General features: G+C 39.6%; 2 protein-coding genes across 4 annotated transcripts; both read right to left on the bottom strand.

The window, feature by feature from the left end:
* Positions 1–211: 211 nt before the first annotated feature.
* Positions 212–5,904, bottom strand: tph1a (tryptophan hydroxylase 1 (tryptophan 5-monooxygenase) a). The gene is made up of 11 exons (XM_061676068.1): positions 5,725–5,904; positions 3,961–4,092; positions 3,583–3,766; positions 3,405–3,505; positions 3,264–3,331; positions 2,987–3,183; positions 2,762–2,897; positions 2,558–2,684; positions 2,379–2,474; positions 1,457–1,590; positions 212–1,345 (listed from the first exon to the last, which is right to left on the bottom strand). The coding sequence occupies exons 1-11, from the start codon at positions 5,812–5,814 to the stop codon at positions 1,171–1,173; spliced, it is 1,440 nt and encodes a 479-aa protein (XP_061532052.1). The 5' UTR covers positions 5,815–5,904; the 3' UTR covers positions 212–1,170.
* A 6,755-nt stretch (positions 5,905–12,659) lies between these two features.
* Positions 12,660–18,691, bottom strand: saal1 (serum amyloid A-like 1). Of its 3 annotated transcripts, none has more exons than XM_061676067.1 (13): positions 18,600–18,691; positions 17,984–18,183; positions 17,722–17,820; positions 17,224–17,307; positions 17,048–17,127; positions 16,906–16,965; positions 16,717–16,832; positions 15,996–16,158; positions 15,476–15,558; positions 15,181–15,366; positions 13,874–14,031; positions 13,651–13,743; positions 12,660–12,981 (listed from the first exon to the last, which is right to left on the bottom strand). In XM_061676067.1, the coding sequence occupies exons 1-13, from the start codon at positions 18,601–18,603 to the stop codon at positions 12,904–12,906; spliced, it is 1,404 nt and encodes a 467-aa protein (XP_061532051.1). In that variant the 5' UTR covers positions 18,604–18,691; the 3' UTR covers positions 12,660–12,903. The 3 variants fall into 3 exon arrangements, with proteins under 3 accessions (XP_061532051.1, XP_061532049.1, XP_061532050.1); XM_061676065.1 differs by having other exon boundaries at positions 12,897–13,254; XM_061676066.1 differs by having other exon boundaries at positions 12,897–13,254; positions 17,224–17,286.
* Between the last annotated feature and the right edge of the window lie 1,384 nt (positions 18,692–20,075).

The following is a 20,075-nucleotide window of genomic DNA, read 5'->3' as shown; positions in this document are numbered from 1 at the left end:
CCGTAAATGACAGCGTTGGGATGATTCGCGACACTGTCGTACTACATGCTTACGCAATGATATTGTACCGCACTGTATTTCCATGCAGAGTAGTGTGTACATTTGTACATGCATATTTTTTTTATTGTGTTATGAAACCAACCAATCCTCTCCCTAAACTGGAAGACCAAAGAAAGGTGATTCAAATAATATTTTCATTTAATTCAGCAAATGAATACAAATATTTATACAGTACAAATTCTAAACTTATACCCTTACAATTTTACCCAGTTGAAGCAATGAAGTCATGAACACATTCTTGTAATATTTGCATACATACCCTATATTATGTGTATATATTGATATGTAGAAAATCATTTTGATTTCAAAAGCTCTGTGGGCCTAATTATACAGTATCTACTTTAATTGGAGGTATAGTATGAAAATGTTTTACTGTAAAATAAAGTAGGTTGAGGTGCATGGGCTAGATCTGTTATCATAAACCACCAAAATACTTTCAGAACATTGCTCGTACAATTTCCCTCAATATTACGCAGAAACCAACATGATACATACACAATAACATTACAAAGATATATTTCATATTTAATCACTGATGTGAGGAAGATTAATTGGATAATGAAACCAAAACGTTTAAAAAATATATCTCATGATCACGTACAATAGCAGGTTGGACAACAAGGGTGACTTTTTGGGGGGTACAAAAGCATACAGACAGGTCGCTGGATAGACGCCAATTGAGTGAAAATAGAGTGCTCTTTGGGTTTGTGCAATTCACTGATATGATAGCAGGTGTGCCTCTGCACACTGGGAAAGCCATGTATCGCATAGGAGGGACATCAAGGTTTTTGTTTTTGTTTTTGCTAAAATGAGATCACATTCATTGTCATGTTGTACCGGCATTACCAGATTACTAGCAACCTTTTATTACTCAGTGACTGTTTTTTGTTTGTTTGTTTTTCCCAGTGTCTTTAGGTCTCAAAAGTATTCTCTGTCAATTGACTGTCTGTTGTCGTACTAGAGCGGCTCCAACTACGGGAGACAACTTCCTTGTGTGTTTTTGACATACTTGGCAAATAAAGATGATTCTGATTCCGATGACAAAGGTGATATACAAGCAGCATGTCTAGAGCTGCGCTTGGGGGCGTGACACAGACAGGCTTTGAAATTTCAGATTCCGAGCTGCTTGTTGAGGCGGTTCAGAGCATCGCCCACAATGTCGAGCTCATGTCGAAGTTCCTCCACAACGCTGTTGATGCTGGGAGTGTCTTTAAGCACATCCACACTCTGAGTGTAGGGGTTGTAGCGTACTGTGAAGGGACGCTTGATGGTCTTGGCAAACTCCCTAAAAGAAACAAGATAAAGTACTTTTACTCATGTGATACTACAATGGCTGTCTCACAATGTCCTCATAATCTGACATTTGGAAGAAGAATCACAAGCAGAACATGTTTACCTCATCTTGACTTTGGCCTCCTCAAAGCTGTCTGACACAAAGTAAACATCCTGAAAGGTTGTAATGATGCATTCTTGTTTGGATGTTACTTTGGGGTCAAATGGCATGATCCTTGATTTTCCCGAAAGTGCATGCTACAAAAGAGAGTAATACACTTTAGCAATAGCACACATTTAATTGAATCTGATCATTGGGGTTGAGAAAATGGGACTTTTAATCTAAAACCTTGTTACAGGTTTTGTTTAATAAAAAGGATATCATGTGCACAATTATAGGTCTTGGCTTATTGATATTTACTGTGTGTTTGTGAGAACTAGTACATTTTGTATACTGAGATGGACACCTTGGACTGATTGCCTGTCAATTGACCGGGAATTAGACCATACCAATAATTACCAAGTATCGCTGAGGTTGGGCATTGCTTTTAAATATTCAATGATAAACCATGTCACTATATGTTATACCTTCACGAAGGAGCTTAATATGTTTTCAATGCAAACATACTGTATTATGCTCCTTGAAATCAAAACTTTTCATTATTGCTTGTTTATTTTACTGTAGTTATTTTTTTAGGTCGCAGGATTACTCAAAATGCACTAAATCAATTTCAGTGCAAGGAAGAAACAATAGTGACGGCAAGGGTGGACGAATAGTGAGCACATCCACCTCACACTTCTAATATTTGCCATGTTCTGCCTGTGCTTGTGTGGGTTTTCTCCAGGTACTAAGGCTATCTCCCACATTTCAAAAACACGATTCCTCAGTTAATTGAAGACTCTAAATTGATGTGTGAATGGGTGGTTTTCTGTATGTGGGGGGAAAGAAACAAACAAAACAAAAAAACAAAAACAAAAAATTTGAAAAATCCAGATTTAAATTGTTTGTTCTTGTTGGGGTTCCAGTTAAAAAAAACATTTCTTACCTTAAGCTCACTGATGGATGAGAGCAGTCCAGCCCCATAGGCTCTCAGCTGTCCTTCCTGTTTGCATAGGCCAAACTCCACTGTGAAGAAATAACACTGATAGAAAAAGACAGAAGAAAGTTACGAAAATACAGTATGAAAGCACGGATTGGATTATAGTTTTCAGCAAGGTCACTTACTGTGGCCAGTTTCTGAACAGAGTCGTCCGAGGCTCCCAGTGAAGCCAGACCGATCTCCTGGGAAAATTGTGCAAAACTGGGCTCTGCCAGCAGGGGGATGTGACCCAGCAGCTCATGGCACGTGTCTCTGGATAATGACCAGCAAGGCAGTTTCGCATGAATGCCTGCTTTCTTCTTCTAATTTGCGTGCTGCGTAATACTCACGGCTCCGGGGTGTATAAGGGGTCAGAGCTGTGCCGCACATACTGGGTGCAGTGGAAAACACGGAAGGCCAAACCGGCCAGGAAGTCACGAGGGGACAGGTAACCAGCCACAGGCCTGATGGTAAACCCAGTGCGTTCTGAAGAACACAAGCCGTTTTTTTTTTTTTTTTTTTTAAATTGAAAATAGATTCAATATGATGACATATTTAGATGAAATGAAACTCACCTCTGAGGAAGCGAGAGACATCTTCCAGTTGGGGAATGTTGTCTTCTCGACATTCACAGTATTTGGACAGCAGCGGTAGGTTCTTCAAGTATTCCCGACAAGCGTGGCTGGGGTACAACTTGTTGAGCTCTCTGTACACAACACCCCATGTCTTGACTTCCTCCTCTGTAAACTCTATACGAGGAATCAGCTCACCACTGCGGATAACACGAAATCCCCCGTCACCTACAAGAAAAACATTCACCTCATATCGAAATAAGTCTTAACAAAAGCGTACTGTTTGTAGGTCCTCGCGAGATCTGCAAAATACTTTCTCCTTTTGCGGTAGACATTGTCCTTGAAACCCTGTAAACCAAATGAGAAGTTTTTGAAGAGTGTAAAAGTGGACCGAGATGAACTTGATCCTTCCTGTACATACCGGATGGTCAGCATCCAAATCAGAGCCATACATCAGGACACGATTAGCACATTTGTCCAAGTCAGATATTTTCTTTGGGAACCACGGTACATTATGCATATCTGGAAAGAGTTGTGTGAATCAGAAATGGGATAACAACCTGCATTATGTGGGGTTCTAAAAGCTGTATATAACTAACCTTCCTCCTGTATATAGGAATTATCTGGCGGCTCCATGTCCACCACGTTCACGTGCTTCCGCAGCAGCTGGATGATTTCATTGAGTTGTTCGTGGTTGCTATCGCAGTCCACAAATATTTCAATCTCTGAGTTGCGCCTTTTCGATTTCCTGGACTCGATGTGCGCAAGGTTGACATGATTTTCCTGCAACAGATCATAAGAATCAGCATTAAGTTTACCCTCCAGTTCAACTGTGACTCAACTGTGGTGTGGATGTGGCGATCAACTAAATACTGGGGGGAAAATATTCCTCAGTACACAAACTACAGTTTGTACAATTTAGATGACCAAACTACAATTAAAGAATTGAAAAGCTTAGTATCAAAACATGTCCATACTTGGAAGAGTTTGAGTGCCTTTACAAGTCCGCCCACTTCATTCTTGAGGGAAAAGATAATTGTTGCTCTGCCTTTCTCTGGCGTATTCTTCTCGGTGTTTTCTTCAATTTTTTTGAAGGTTGATTTGTTTATCTGGAAATAGTAATTATTGATCGTTACATATTGGAAGGAGGGATTATGAAACGTATCCAACTTGAGGTACAAAGGAATTAGCGACTTTTTGGTTGTAGTTTCACCATAGGTTTAGTTTAATTGAAAGATACTTGCATGACTTGCATATCCTCATAAATATGCTGCCTAGAATAGAATAGAATAGAATAGAGAAGATATAGGAATGGCTCATTACCTCTTTGGTTGAAAACGTAGAAATGTGCTTGAAAAATCCAAACTTCCCATTTGTTAACTATCTTTACAATAGCTCCAATCAAATATGCAGTGCTGCTATCAGAAATGAGCCATAGTTTAAGGGCAGGTAATGACACCAATCCACAACTTCTTGTAGTCACTTAAAAGCATCTAGCCATCCAAAAAGGAACATCTTGGGAATCACCACTTGGGCTGTTTTCAATTATATGTGTTCATTTGGGGAGGGGGGGAGACACAATGTTTACATTACATACATACAATAAAAGTATGTCAATGCCTCAGACAAACACAGAGAGCGTGTGCACGCGTGCGGAGATTCATGTCATGAGACTTCCATTTTAGCACCTGGGACAGTACCCTCACGTTGACAGACATATCCTCACGCCATGGGAGGGTTCATTATAATCCTACTCAAGTAACCTGTAACATACTGGCATCAAATAAAAATATCCCCTTTTAATTCAGCATTCGGATCACACTAAAATTGAAAAAAGTCTCTTGATGTATTTTTCTCCATTAATGTACTGGACACAATTTCGCCCCAAAACTGTTTGAATGTAGTTGCCTCCTACCATATTTTGCCTTTCAAGTGTCGCACAGACCACCCGAGTGAGCATTTTTCGGTGAATCCATGTATGCAGAGCCCCTGAAAACATCACTGGATCAGGTTGCCAGGGGTCGACACTTTGCTTCTCGGTTTCACCAAGACGAACTTGTCTCGGTTTACTCGAGTCGCTTTACATGCAGCAATCGCATTTGCAATACAGGAAAGCCCATTATTAACCCCTCGTGGGCTCAAATCTGAGCAGGGAGCATGTATTTGACCGCCCAACGTGTAATCTGTGTGTATTTTACAATTTTTCTTTTTTATATATACACTTGGTAAATAATCTGCTATGAACAAGATTACGTTGGTTGCAGCTGCTCATATTTTCAATTACACTTATGCACATTTTATTCATGGGAAATAATATATATTTTAAAAATACACACATTATTATTGGCATACTTTATGACTATTTAAAATTTTGCAAGCTTATCACAAAGCATGCACTTGCAAATGAAGGGTGTTATAAAGGAAGCAACATTCATTAAAAGAATAACTCAAAATAATGGTGTGGAATATGTAGCAATATTTCAATGGAGGTTGCTATTATTGCAATAAATTACTCGTGTTTTACCTCCACTTGGAATACACCTCCCTATGTGTAATGCAAATGCAGGTCCATTCAAATTCATATATCTCTATTCAGAAATAAGTAACTGACCAATTGATTTAATTGAAAAAATAAGAAAAAAATCTGATCACGATCCAGCTCAGACTCCATGTGACAAAGTATCTTTAGGCTTTTGGTCAAATTAAAAAAAAAAAAAAATCGTTTTTTTTTTTTTTTTTACCTCATTGTGAAGTAATTTTTCTTCGTAGGCAATGTTCATGGAGTCAAACGATCTCCCCCTTCGAGGTCCATCGATCCTGTTGGAGTACATTTCAAATTGCAGCTAGGCTTTTTTTTCCACCTCTAATCTATCTATTGAGTCGTTGCAGTTGGATTATCTGTGTAACCCCCTCTATGTAAAGTAGCACTTGTAACCCTGAGAAGCAGCACACTTTGCTATTTAACCACAGAGAGAACGAGGAGGGGGCTTGGGAGAGCATTAATCTCAGGGACAGCAGCAAATGAAAAAAGAGCAGCATCACTCACGTAATTTGGGTTGGGGAAAAAATGCCATCTTTTATTTTTTTGAGGCAGGCTTGAGACCAATCACAAAGGTTTATATTGATGAGCAATGTTTTTCTTTCATGGTTGAGAAGTCATTTATTATGCATTTATTAGTGGGGGGGAAAAGAAACAATAAAGATCATGTCAAGATGAAATATATTCAAGCACAAATTGGCATGATGCTCAACCCTAGTGCTGCATTTCATTCCTGTTGTTTAGCTAAAGAGGAGGTCGAGGTGTAAGAGGATTTAAGTGTGGACCACCTGCCTTCATTGTGCAATGATCCCAATATGCCCCCCTTCTAAAATCCATTGCTATGCACTGTAAGCACCTCCAGGTTTGGGTGCGCATGACACCAATAATCCATGTTTTGCTTTCTCTGTACACGGCGGGCCTTTTAATAAGATCAAGACAATCAGTGAAAAAGGCCAATTAAAACGAGTGCAAAACTTAAGACACTTACAACATGGCCATTCTCACCTTGATGAACCGCTGAGATGAAGGGCTGTTTCTGTGATGTGTGGAGGTACATGTGGCTGACGCACATGCTGCCTTGTCTCAGGTGGTCCCGGCCTGTGTCACCCGTGACAGGGACAGGTTTGTTTACACAATCGAGGAAGCAGCGAGGCCAACTTCCTCTTGTGAGACGTTGAACGCAGATCAGCACTTACTGTACATACGATGTTTAATGCAAAGAAAGAAAAGAAAGAGCAGTCATTTTCCAGCTGCAATACAAACCCTGCTAACAATCATGCGAGCTGCTTGCAGATGTGTCTTGAATGCTCTTTAGGGGCCACAAAGGCGATATGGTGATCTCTCGAAAGCATTTTAAATCTGGCTCAGCAACTTTTACATACATTTGTGTTCCCCGTGCACAGGGAGCCTCTGCTCATACAGGTATATAAAGGAAACAATTATGGGTGTGCAAACAGGATAGTCATTGTCTGGGCTGTAAAACACACTGCAATAAACGTATATTCCATACAGTTGAAAGACTAAGGTACGCTACAATTCATGACTCCATACAACAATAAGAAAATAAAAGGTTAAATCGTGATGTAAAAAAAGCTCTTTCATGGCCAAAACATTATTTTAGCGGAAAGAGGTCACGATAATGATCAAGTCTGATTCTCAATAGAGCTCAATTATAATACACCACAGCGGAAGCTTAAAAACTCCACTGTGACACAATAAAACTGTTCCGGCATTAAAAGGGATACAGATTTTCCATTCTGCTTGACCGAACGGGACAAAAAAATAAAATAAAATTGCTGCCTCATTAGCCACCCAACCAGAGTTATAGTTGCCCTAATATGTGACAAAACTCACTCTCTAAAGTTGTGATAATAATTATACACTAAATACAGATTAGAATGACTTTCTTCTCTGGGACGTTGTGTCGCAGACGTGTCTCGAGCACGAGTCTGTCCCAGTTCTGTTCACTTTAATCAGGGAGGATTTACTCCATGCCTGAGCATCAAGCTGCAGGAGATTTGGAAGGCTAATCTCACTCGAGGAGCTGCCAAACACATTCATTACAAATTGAAATCTTACTATATGACTGGACTTTTGAAAGCTCTGTAATGCACTCGTAATTGCAGAGATTTAAGTTCCTGTCAACACCAACAAACTCTATATATCCAACTCCTAATTGAATTACTATCCAGGAATTAGGAGTCCAATGTTCAGAAACCATGACGTGAATGTATAAAATCGGATAGGAAAACTTACTAATCACTGCACACAACTGCAGGACTGTATGGATTAAGGACTTGAATTCCTATTACCTACACTTCTTAACAAATGGCAAATTTGTTAAGTACTGTGTAAAAACAAGGAGACCATCAAGCATCATGATGTGCTTTTATAGCATCACCATTTTGAACAAGATGGAGTCATTTTAAATTGAATGAACTTTGCCATTTTGTACCCACATTTTTGTGGGTACAGCACGGTGACCGAGTGGTTAGCACGTCTGTCTCGCAGTAGAGCGGTCGCAGGTACAAACTTCAGCTCAGGCTTTCTTGGTGTGGGGAGTTTGCATGTGCTTCCCGTGCTCCCTCCCACGTTCCTAAAACATGTACAGTATGTCCGGTTAACTGAAGACTCTAAATTGCCTGTCGGTGTGGATGTGAGTGTGAGTGGTTGCGATTGCCTGGTGACCGTTCCAGGGTGTCCACTCATCTGAGATATAGGCTCCAGCTGACCATGATCCTAATGAGGACCAGTGGTATCAAAGATGGAGGGATTCATTTATATATAGATATATATTTTTTTTTCATAAAATGGTCCATATTCATTTTCATGGATAACAATAATGTGTATATTTGACCATTAAACACATTATTGTGCTTCTGTATACAGGAGCATTAAGTTCATTAACCATTACAGAAACAATTTTGTGATTACTAATGCTTTTAATTTAGGACAGTTGTGGCATAAACCATACAATGAGTGGTGGTCAAAGACCTTTGTTAAGCACTGTATGTGTTTTAAATATAGTATATAGTACAATATAGTACAGTACACTGAAAAAGCCCTTTGACTTCACTTAATTGGAACGTACTTCGGTTGCACACGATTAAAAATTGTTCAACTAACATATTATTTTATCATTTTCGAGGAAAAGAGGGGAAAATTACCCAAGTTTACCACATTTTAATCATGCACAACCGAAAATTAAGTACTTTTATTTCCGTGTATTATATTAGTATCATTTAAAAAAAAAAAAATTGCGATTAGCAGTATAATGGTGCTTGCTAACAAGCCAAAGATTGGAGACAGAATAAACATGTATGCAATGTTAAGTATTATCTACTGGACAAGCAACAATATTAGTTAAACATGCACAATCTATTGAGATCCATTAAAGAGCAGTACCCAAAACCCTAGTTTTACAAAGAAAATAAAGCTAAGTTTTGATTGGCACTTTTAGATGAAGATGAATTTAATTATATTGATTGCAGCGTCACAAGTTATTGGGGTAGCTAAAATTTACCTTAACAATGTTTTTATCAATAACTTTAGGAAGATTTTAGCATGATGCAGGGTTGTTCTACATTTTTGAGCATACTGTGTGATATAAACAAAAAATACACTTAAGTATTGTGTCTTGGCACAAATATACATGTTATAAAGGAAAGAATGTTATTTAAATTTCCACAGTGAACTCAAGGTCTTCTGTATGATGCCCGTGAATAGAATTCCACTCTTTTCACATGATCCCGGCCCTTGTTTGAACAGCAAACTCATGAGAACAGTGAGCGGTCTGCTTACGTGCGCTTCCTCCCGTCTCTTTGATTAGCTCCAATTCTTTCATTGCACAGCAAACAGCGACTTGGTGACAAGCATCAGTGTACACAAGGACAGGGCAGAGCTGCGCTCGTAAACACCTGCCACAGTCACAGTGGAAACACCACACACACACACACACACACACACACACACACACACACAAGATTGACTAAAGATCATCATATTGTCAAAAGGATGACACAAATGCTTTTTTGAATGTGTTTGAATTGTAAATAAGGCAACTTTATCATATAATTTGTGTTTCAGAAAACCCAAGGCAGCAAGGCTCAAAATGAATATATACAGTATTTAAAATCACAGATAAATCAATAGTACATTTTTATCCCCCTCCCAGTTAGTATTCATTGCGCCAGAATGATAGTAAGGCAACACGGATTTTGTACACCTTAAGTATGTACGAGAAATCATATACAGTATAGCTGATATCCTTTGATCTCTATTCTATGTATTTATGTATTATCATTATACCAGGCAAAAGACCAAATGTAACAGATGTTGAGTTTCAGAAATGTTTTTTTATTTCACATATACATTCATGATCACAAACATTTTGAAAACGTAATATTTATCAACAAAATGTTATGTCATCCATCTTCAACACCGCTTATCCTGGTTTAGGGTCGCGGGACGCTGGAGCCCATCCCAGCTGACTTCGTGCGAAAGGCGGACTCCACCCTGAACTGGTCGCCAGTCAGTCGCAGGGCACACAGAGACACGGGCAACCATTCGCACTGTCACTGAGTGGGAACTGAACCCACGCTGCCGGCACCAAAGTCAGGCGAGTGTACTACTACACCATCAGTGACTTCAACAAAATGTTATATAGCTTAAAATGAAATATTTCATTTTTTGGTCATGCATATACATTATACACAAACGAGGTTTTGTGTGTGACTTTCATTATGAGCATGCCTCGACCAGCTGCTTGTGAATAGGCCGGGCCTTGGAATCGAAGGAGGCGTGACACCACGGAAGCGTTCTTCATCCATTCATTTTCCCCGCCTGCTCACACAGCAACATGTTTTACCTAACATTACACTTCGTCGACAGTCGTTTGCTTCCTTATCCCGCAAATATCAATTGAAGACTTGGGACATTGCACGGAAGCGTTATGTAAATGACTCGATTCCTCCCATTCAGCTCCTTATTAGAGAACTGTAAGTTGTGCAAAAAGTGCAAACACATTGAACAATTGGACATGTGCTATCAGACGTTTAGAGAAGGTCAAGTTAATTGCACCTGTTAAGGCTGTAGTTCATTTGAGGTTCATCCTGATATTTCACCCAAAAGCTGAATATCCCTAACTGTTTGTGAGTAGTGTATATTTTACTACAACCAGAACAATATACAATCTGGCAGAATCAATCCAAACAAGAATATAATCTTTGTAAAACCAGATAAATGTCATTTTGAAATATGCGCTTCCATCCAACCAACGACTATTCAAGTTTCCTTATTTACAAAAATGCATCCAGAAAAATATACTGTACGTCTGTCTGTGTGTCAGACTTTTATGGAGTTAATAGACAACTTCAATCATAACAATTAACAAATAGCTTCCTTTCATGTTATGTGCACATATACATTTATAGGAAATACCTGTAACGAGAAGAAATCGAGTGGGATACCTTGTGGTCGTCAGTGACCAGTTTGTGATACGAATCAACAAATTGTGCCTGTAAATAAACTCATGTATTGACAGCAGTTAGACAGTTTTGTTAGATACTGTGGATGCCAAAGGTCCATGACCCCACAGCCGTATTATTTTTCCTTCACGTCATGTGAAATGTACATCATTTAGTCTGAGTTATATTAAAATTCTAACATTCACACAAAGACAAGGTAAAACAAAAATAGAACACATTTCACTGAAATGTCAGGCTATCGCAAAGAACAGCGTGGGCAGCCGTGAAAAGCTACAAGTTAATAACTGACATCGGACATCAGCGTCAGACGGACAGCCTCGCGCGGATCGGCACCTTGATGTCGTGCGAGCACGGCGTCGGATCATATCATACGGCGCCGAAGACTGGCAGGCCGGCGATCAAGTTTGGCAGGGCAGCAGGAAGCATCTGCGCTTGACTCTCACGCGGGTGACGTGACTCGCCCAGGAGGGCGGCCTAAAGGCCGCGCACCCGCTAGAGTGAAAGACACAGGCCGCCGGCCATCTTTAAAGGCCAAGCACGTTTCTATCTGAATCATTCTATGCGTTCGCTACACAAACAGGACGTGACTGAGGCCATCGATGCGCAACACGAGCCTGGCTGAGGCACTGCTTGTTACCATGCGAGAACTGCATTTAAAAGATGGTGTTCGGGTGATCTGTCTCCCTGCTTACATGCTCACCACCATCTCCAGATTTCCATTAGAAAGAGCGTTCTACATATCAATCCAACCTTTAATTAATAAGCTGTTATATTCACGGCGCCCTCGTAAGCACGCTGGTAATACGTAGGCAGGCCTGTTCTTTGCCACGAGCGGACCAAATGGTGTATTTGGAAAGCAAATGAGCTCATTGTTGCCAGGCCTGAGCCTTTCATCTTATGTTATTGTCCTTACTGAGTGACTGTCACCCTCAGGTAAACAATTGATGTTGCCATCAGCATTAGCACCATTACTCATACGCTTTGAGAGACGACTCAATGCGAGTTCAGTGAGTTTCATCTCATACAAATACAGAAACAGAGTGGGGTTCAAAAGGATGTAGTGCATAGTTGCTCCACATGTGTCCTCACATATTTCATTTCATGGTTTTACAGACGCGACTGGCACACTCACCTGCATGTGTAAATTACAACCACCAGTGAGTATTTTAGGTAAACACAGGGAGAAAACAACTATCCAGTATTGACTGACACGGTAGAGGTAGAGGTATTCATTCAATATACTGTATAAACTGCATTGCATCATACGGAAAGACGCGTCTAAGTCATTGCCGCTCTCAGGTCGCTCGATAAAATGACCAAACATTTGAGAAAAACACATTATGAAAACTACAACCACAACAATAAACATATGTACACATTATACATACAATAGTTCTACAGTGTCAACAAAAACTGAGCATTATTTCTGAAAAGACACAATCTTTGGTACAGCTCTATTTCGTTCAATTGAGCAGGTGTACCTAATGGAGTGAATGGTGAGCATCTTAACTAGTGTATTTTTATTTCTATTTTGAACTAATATTTTATTTAACATACACAACAATATAGAACTGACCTCTTCGCTGAGACTTTTAATTTGATCTAATTCAAGGTCAATCATCACCATGAAAATTAAAGTATGAAGCACAACTTTACAGAAAAGAGAGCATCTTTAATCAGAAAAATAATCACAATACACAAAAATAACCTTCACAGAACAATGAAAACTAGAGGGAAATACTATATAGTCTGTTTTTTCAATAAGGGTGGGCCGTCTCGGTTGAATCAATGGGGCTCTACAGTGGAAAGCCCAATATTCGGACTGAGGCAGGTCTGGAGAGGCCAGACCTGCCTCTCCGTCCAAGCGATGGCTGAACACTGACCTGCGGCGGCCATCAGACAGGAAACTGCTTCCTCACCTTGTCAGCCAACTCAGGCTCCGTTTCGGACAACATGAGCAGCAGGTGCTGAAACTACGAGAGGAAAGAGAAGATGTGGAAGAAAAAGTTTGGTTTATTTTCCACATGAGCTGCTTGTTTGTGGCATCGCACGTCCTCACCTGACATAAAGACCAAAATAAACTGTCAATTCTTTGGGAGCCTACCTGAGGTTAACATGTAACAAGAACATATTTATGTAGTATTACGACAATAACAGTTACAATCCGGCCTCCCGTGTATGCCGTTTGCATCCGCTCCTCGTGCCTGTGTGGGTTTTCTCCGGGTAATCCGGTTTCCTCCCGCATTCTAAAAACATGCATGGTAGGTTAATTCATGACTCTAAATTGCCCGTAGGTGTGAATGTGAGTACGACTGGTTGATTGCTTATATGTGATTATGCTAAGTTTCTATTTTATTATTACCGTGGCTCCTCGGTTTACGAAGGTGCCGACATATGAACGGGACATAATGAACAAATCAGAGACATCACTATTATGCAAAAACTAAGAGGCTAATTTTCATTACATTTTGGGGAGAGGTGAAACATGAGAACATCCACGATATTGTTACTTTGTGTCTTCTGTTCTGCCTTGAATTTATTTTTATATGGCATATCACAACTTTTCAAGCAAACAGTCCTCCTCTCAGGTCTGTAAACGACTTTGTATATGTGAGGTTGTGTTGGAGGATCAGTTCACTTACTGACGTCAGATAGTTTGGGAGTAAACTTCCAAAAGCTGTTAGACAAGTCTTCTCTGTCAGGTAACTTCTCTTTACTAAGGCTGCTACTGTGTCCTGCAAAAAAAAAAAAAGAAAAAAAAAAAAAAACAGAATAGATGAGTCTTTTCTTTGTCAGTCTCTGTTCACTATTTTACAAAATACGCGTGTAAAGAATCTACAGGTAAGTTTCACTTTCCAAAATTACCTTGGAAGTCTGAAAACATATGTCTGACAGAAATTCACTTGTGATTTCTGATAACGTCAGGAACTGCTCATCTTGTGCATCCTCCTTACTGGAAGACTCTTCTTTGTGTTCACTCTGGTACTGTATCACCCGCAAAATGGTTCCAGTGAGAGATAGACCTCAAAGAAAAAGAACAACCTGTTTGCTGAAAACTATTACAGTGATTTTAAGAAGGAAAACGCAGTCTATAATATTGCACTTTATAAAAAGTAATAAATAAATAGTAACAAGTAATAAAATGATTAAATAAAATGAAAAGAACCAAACAGTTTGGGCAGCATAATTCATTGTGATTATTTTGCTCCTTCTGGTGTGCGTGCCTTGGCCACCTGGGCGCAGTATAATACAGACGTGGCTATACAGCACATGGAGCCAGCCAAACGACGGCTCGTATCTCGAAAAACTCTTCAGGTCACTCATAACTCAAGGATCGATTGTGCGACATTATTCAGAGAATGAAGAAGCATTTTAACATTTTCTCATCATACATTCGATTGTTTTCATGTTCTTTGTATTATACGACGACAGAGCTCCTACCATTTAAAAGAGTAGCGAACTAGAAGTTACATGTTGCTTCATGATAATGCTGGATTATGCATATTGCAAACTGGTCTATTAAGTGTTAAGAGAAGGGAGAAGTACGTGCAACAGATGTAACATGAAGTTGCCAATTCACATTCAAAGTCGTTCAGACTCCTGCAGCGTGACTATAGTTTTCTTTTCTCCAACATAACCATGCATGTTTAGACGTTTTTACGAATTTAAGGGGGAATGTTTTCCATTTATGTTTTACAACAACTTATTATTAAACTTGCGTTACAGATAAGAAACTGGAAACATCAACTCTACAATTCATAGAGATTTTTATGGAGGTAATAATTTAAGCCCGGAAATGACTTATTTCCTATTGAAGACTCTACCGTAGGTGTGAATGTGAGTGCGAACGGTTGTTTGTTTATGTGTGCCCTGCGATTGGCCGGCGACCAGTTCAGGGTGTACCCCGCCTGTTGCCCAAAGATAGCTGGGATAGGCTCCAGCACGCCCGCGACCCTAGAGAGGATAAGCGGTACGGAAAATGGATGAATGGATGGATGGATGGAGGCAAAATCCTAACAAACTGGAGGTCGGCCAACAATTGCGTCATTAATAATGATTTGGGAGACGTTATGACATTGTGCTTATATAGTACATTGTTAAATTTAAATACCACTCAAGGTTACCTACTGCTTGGGATCTACAGCAGTTGTTGCACAGCTGATTCCACTTACTTGTGTCATCTTTGCTGCGCCACTGCTCCTGGAGTCCATAGAGTGCTTGTAAGATAGAAAAGGCCTGCACCAAAGTACCTTTGTGCTCCTGCAAAACAACTCCAAGATCATTTGGCTGGCAGAGGTCTTCACAGACAACCTCGCACAAAAAATTCCACACTGCTTTTCCTGGTCCTTCACTGGAAGCTGGAAGAAACAAATGGGACACGTTTTGTTACTTTATTCACTGTTCAGTGCGGCGTATTAACTATTAACGACGCTGAGGATAAAACCTAGTAGTGCTTATTACTCTTACCAAACATTTGTAGGCCCTCATTTATTGTGGTTAAGAGCTGCATGACATGTAGGTAAACCTCCAAACCATTTGGACTCTCTGATCTGGGAACATGAATAAATTTAAATGTAAACGACTGAGCAAGAGCAAACGTAAAGCAGCTACCGAGTAAGACCCTTGCATCAGCACACAGTCACATCATTAGGTACATTGAATACAGAATCTGTATCAAAATGTTGCTTATATTTAAGTTTTGATTGATACAGCCAAGAGAGTTATTAATTAGAGGTCAATTCTTGTGACTTTTGTTTGCTCTCCCTTCCATCATACAGAAAAGCATTTGTAATATTTTCCCCCACCCAACAGCACCAAAAATAATAAACAATGTTAAATCAATACATCTATGACAGTGTCAATTAAGACTGCGTATTATTACCGATGTGAAATCTCATTGTTCAGGTGTACTAGATGCTGTGGTGAGTGAGTGTATATGACAATAGTGCTACCCACATTTACTAGACTTTCAGCTGGAGACTCGTACCTTAGCTGCTTGGCAGCCTCAAGAAGGCACGGGGCTAAATCCAGACAGCCGTCACCATCATCACCCTCCTCATTAGGCCGAGCTGTAATCCAACTTTTCATCAGCTCCTCGTCAAGGTCAAACAGCTTGTCAACGAGCTCGCCGACTTTCTCAAGCAGGTCGGCTGTAAAAACAGCACCAGCAATGTCAGCAATCAATATTACAAACCAGACAAAGATTTGCTGACAAGGACAAAATGTTGGATAATTGCATGTCATATTATCTCAGATGCAGTCTCACTCTTTGTACTTAATGTACACATAAACCAGCCACAACATTAAATAAGCCTAAAAAATTAGCCATGTTATTGTTGTTTAGTTCGTGTGTTATTTAGTCAATGACTTCCATGAAATGGTCTTTGTTTATATTGTATCACAACGGCTGTCGGTCCACTTTATTTGGCTCAAGTGAAGTGGAAGTTACGTAATCTTTCTCGACCCAGATCGTATCTTGGAAACAAACAAACTACTGAATATTGTACAACACTTAACACACATTTTTAGACACCTTTCTTTACTAGTTTAGCCGTGGCAGAGGTCTGCGCTCTACTACTGTAGTTATCTTTGTAAAAGCAAATTTTGTACGGGATCTCCATACATTGTGAGGGTAAAGCTAATGTTGTGGCCAGTGAGTGCACATAGTACTGAAGTACATGTAAAAGGGGATAAAGGAAGGTAAATACTGTTGGTTGAACTGGACATGATGAAAAGAAGGTTGGAGCTCACAGACGTCTGCTGTCGTATTCGCTGGAGCCAAAGGGAACTGACATGCTTTTGGGAGATGCAGGTCAGAATCAACCTGAAATCATCACAAGAGGAAATGAAGAATTTGCAGAGGGTTGTCTGACTCCCTCACAGAAGATGCAAGACACCTGCTCGTCTCAAGAAGGGTTGGCGGATCTGTATGCCCGAACAGAAGCAACAGCACCGCCCTGTGGACAAATAAGGGACTTGCGTCACAAACAAAATGACTGCCAACTTTTCATGTCTTCGAATGCAGGCAATGTCATTTACCCCAAGTCTTCATTTTGACTAAGAGTCAGACAAGTGTCGGGGAAGCAAGCAATGTTCCCAAGTATCCCTACACAAATTTCCTAAAGAAACATAACAAAGAGCTTTAAAACATCCCGCGAGCTCATAGAAGAGTGTAGAAATGTTGCCGAGTTGAACAGGTATAATAGAGCACCTACTGTGAGACGTGGATTACCAGATTTGGCTATCACTCCAAGAAGGATGTCTGGAGCTTTAAACTCCTGCAAGAAACCAGCCACGTCCTGCACACAGTTAGTAGATTAAAAACCCATGAAATATAAAATATTATAATATCTTCTCTAATACAATATAACATACAATACGGAATTTAAAACTCAGCCTTTACACAAATACCGAGTTACCCTATCATATTAATACCTCTCACACACGAGCAGTACTAGTAGTAGACGAGCATTATTTTCTTATACCATACTTGTTTCACAATGCATCCCTCGGATAATAAATAGGTGCCGTGTCAAGGAATTTTGGAATTCAGCCATCCATTAAACTATACTGTGTCAATGAGTGATTTGTTCGATCCTGTCATGGAGCTATTGCATACAGTACAAACAATCCAATTGTAATCATTTTATAACGGACAACACGGACACAAAGATCAACAACAATAAAGGCTGCTGCAAGCACGGAGCACCCACCTTATCCATTGCCATATCCCAAACCCGGCAGAGATCTTCTTCCTCATCTTCAGTGAGTTGCATCTGACCTTCTGAGTCCTCTGGAGGTTTTGTGACCATCTGAAGAACACGTGCCATGATTACAGTGCGTGACTCACAGAAGAGTCGAATGTGATGTTTATGATGGGTCATTTGCACACTCAAGATCACAGTTGTTTTCCGGAACTTTCAGTCCCAAGAATACAAAGAATGAATTTTGCTTCAGTAACAGTGGTCCGGTAACCTGGATGAGGCGAGACAGTGTGCTGAAAAGCCAGTGCTTGCTGTACACAGTGTCTCCAATAGCATCCGTGTGTTCAGCCTCATCACCATCAGCTGTGGCCGGGGGAGGTGAGGGGTTACGTTCCATTTCTGGAGGGCGATCTCCTCTCTGTAGTGAGCATGTCTCGCTTGCTACGTCTTCAGCACCATCAATACTGCAATCTGAAATCAGAAAAGGGTTTAGGACCTGTATAAAATAATGTATTCTTCAAGAGGACAGTATGTTGGTAAGTCTTGTGAATAACAAATAGACGGCACAACGACTACACTAACGTCATGAAAACTATTCCCATCTGTTTTATGTACATTATCTGACTAGTTAAAAGATAGGAACACGTTTTAGGTTATATCCCATCAATGTGGTTAAACTAGATAGCCAAAAACCTTAGTAGTTAAAGTTTATGTTCTAGCTAATAGACGACAATTAAGACAAAACCTGGAAGTATCCAGGGCTCTCTATGACGAATAAATTAGTGCAATTCAATGTACTTTTGAACAGCTACACATTGACGGAGTAATTTTGTAGCGAGTATTTTTTCGGTGGGATGCACGCTTATGACGTTACTATTTCCACTCACCCATGATTGTTACTGTTTACTTGGTAGCTAGTAAATCGGGCGTCGGAATTCAAGTTGACGGCGCTCCACACTATTATTGCTCATAAAGCGCGTGCGCAGTGTCAGAACATTGTCTTCTTCGTGTAGTCCGCACGTCACAGTTTAATATAATAGCGCCACCTACAGGCACGTGTAGGATTACATATTAATGCACGAGTATCTGTCTGCAGCATGCAACCTCTCGTTTTGGTTACGCCGCTCCTCTTGGGTATGCCCCACGTGCCTACGTGGCGGCCATGTTGGGGAGGTCGCCGTTCTTCCTATAGAAGGCGATGCATGAGAACGTAAAACATTTACAAAACATGCTGTCCTATAGTCCTACTATATCTTCGATCTTTAAGAGACCAGTACCCTTCAATCTCCAGGTTCTCCAATAATATTGTGCACTACCACCAGATTTATGTCATGCTAAAATAGCATAAGTACAGTAACTTTTCAGTAGGCTTGAAAGAGGATTGTACCAGGCCCACAAATTAAGATCATACAAATGAGATTACACATCCTAAGGCTGCATGCATAAAAAGACAACAACAAAAAAGAAACAATACTCAACAATTGTATAACCAAAGGCAAATTAAACATGTTATGGCGATATACAGTATTTGGTAGTGGCATCAGTCGGATTGTCCAGTTGAACAATTACAATTAAACAAATGACAACATTTGTACAGGAACATCTCAATACTCATACATTGCATAGATTTATTAAACCTTTGGAAAAATACTTTTCACAGGGCAAATTTTTGCCTCATTTCTACAATAAAAATAAAGTTGTTTATTCTTCTTTTTTTAACATAATGTTCTAGTTTCTAGGGATGGTGAATTTGGGGTTAGTTGGCTATAAGCTATAACCATCAAAATAATAGATCTATATTCAAATTTTGGAAATATTTCTCTCTGACTGTGTGTAGTGCTTCTCTATAATATGACTTTCAAATTTGGAATGGAATTACCCAAATAAATAAAGCAGACCAAACCCATGTGTGCAGTGTTTTAAATAAGTCAGTTTAAGTAAACCGTTGTCATTATTGTTTTATCGTTTTATTTAAGCAAATATTTGAAGCTGATGCATCAGTATTTATTCCACTCTACAACATGCAGGTTGAAGCAATTACTATATTGTTCTGGAACAATTAATCTCCACAAGACTGTTAATCACAAAAGCGAAAAGTTGCTTGAAACAAGTGAAATGTATCAAGTTATTTTGTAGGTGACATTTTAAATGAAATTAGATTTTTTTGGGAGGGGGGGTATATTTGTTTTATAGTCTGTCTCATTCCTAGAATTTCTCAATACATTTAAAATACATTTAAAATAAGATTCATTCCTATCTAAAAACCTGTTCATGATTCATTTCACTTGTTTAAGGAAAGTTTTTACTTAAGATGTTTTTTTTTAAATTTAATGTTTTGTTTTTGTTTGTAACACACAAAGTTT

This window comes from Phycodurus eques, chromosome 5 (genome assembly GCF_024500275.1).
Source record: "Phycodurus eques isolate BA_2022a chromosome 5, UOR_Pequ_1.1, whole genome shotgun sequence".
NCBI lineage: Eukaryota > Metazoa > Chordata > Actinopteri > Syngnathiformes > Syngnathidae > Phycodurus > Phycodurus eques.
This window is presented reverse-complemented; position numbering and strand designations above follow the sequence as displayed.

Coding starts and splice junctions, on each gene's coding strand:
- tph1a (XM_061676068.1), bottom strand. CDS start 5,814: ATGTACTCCAACAGGATCGATGGACCTCGAAGGGGGAGATCGTTTGAC. Junction 3,332..3,404: donor ATTTGGATGCTGACCATCCG/GTATGTACAGGA, acceptor TTTGGTTTACAG/GGTTTCAAGGACAATGTCTA. Junction 3,184..3,263: donor CTCGCGAGGACCTACAAACA/GTACGCTTTTGT, acceptor TGTTATCCGCAG/TGGTGAGCTGATTCCTCGTA.
- saal1 (XM_061676065.1), bottom strand. Junction 17,821..17,983: donor CACTGTCTCGCCTCATCCAG/GTTACCGGACCA, acceptor CGTGTTCTTCAG/ATGGTCACAAAACCTCCAGA. Junction 15,367..15,475: donor TGAGGGCCTACAAATGTTTG/GTAAGAGTAATA, acceptor TGTTTCTTCCAG/CTTCCAGTGAAGGACCAGGA.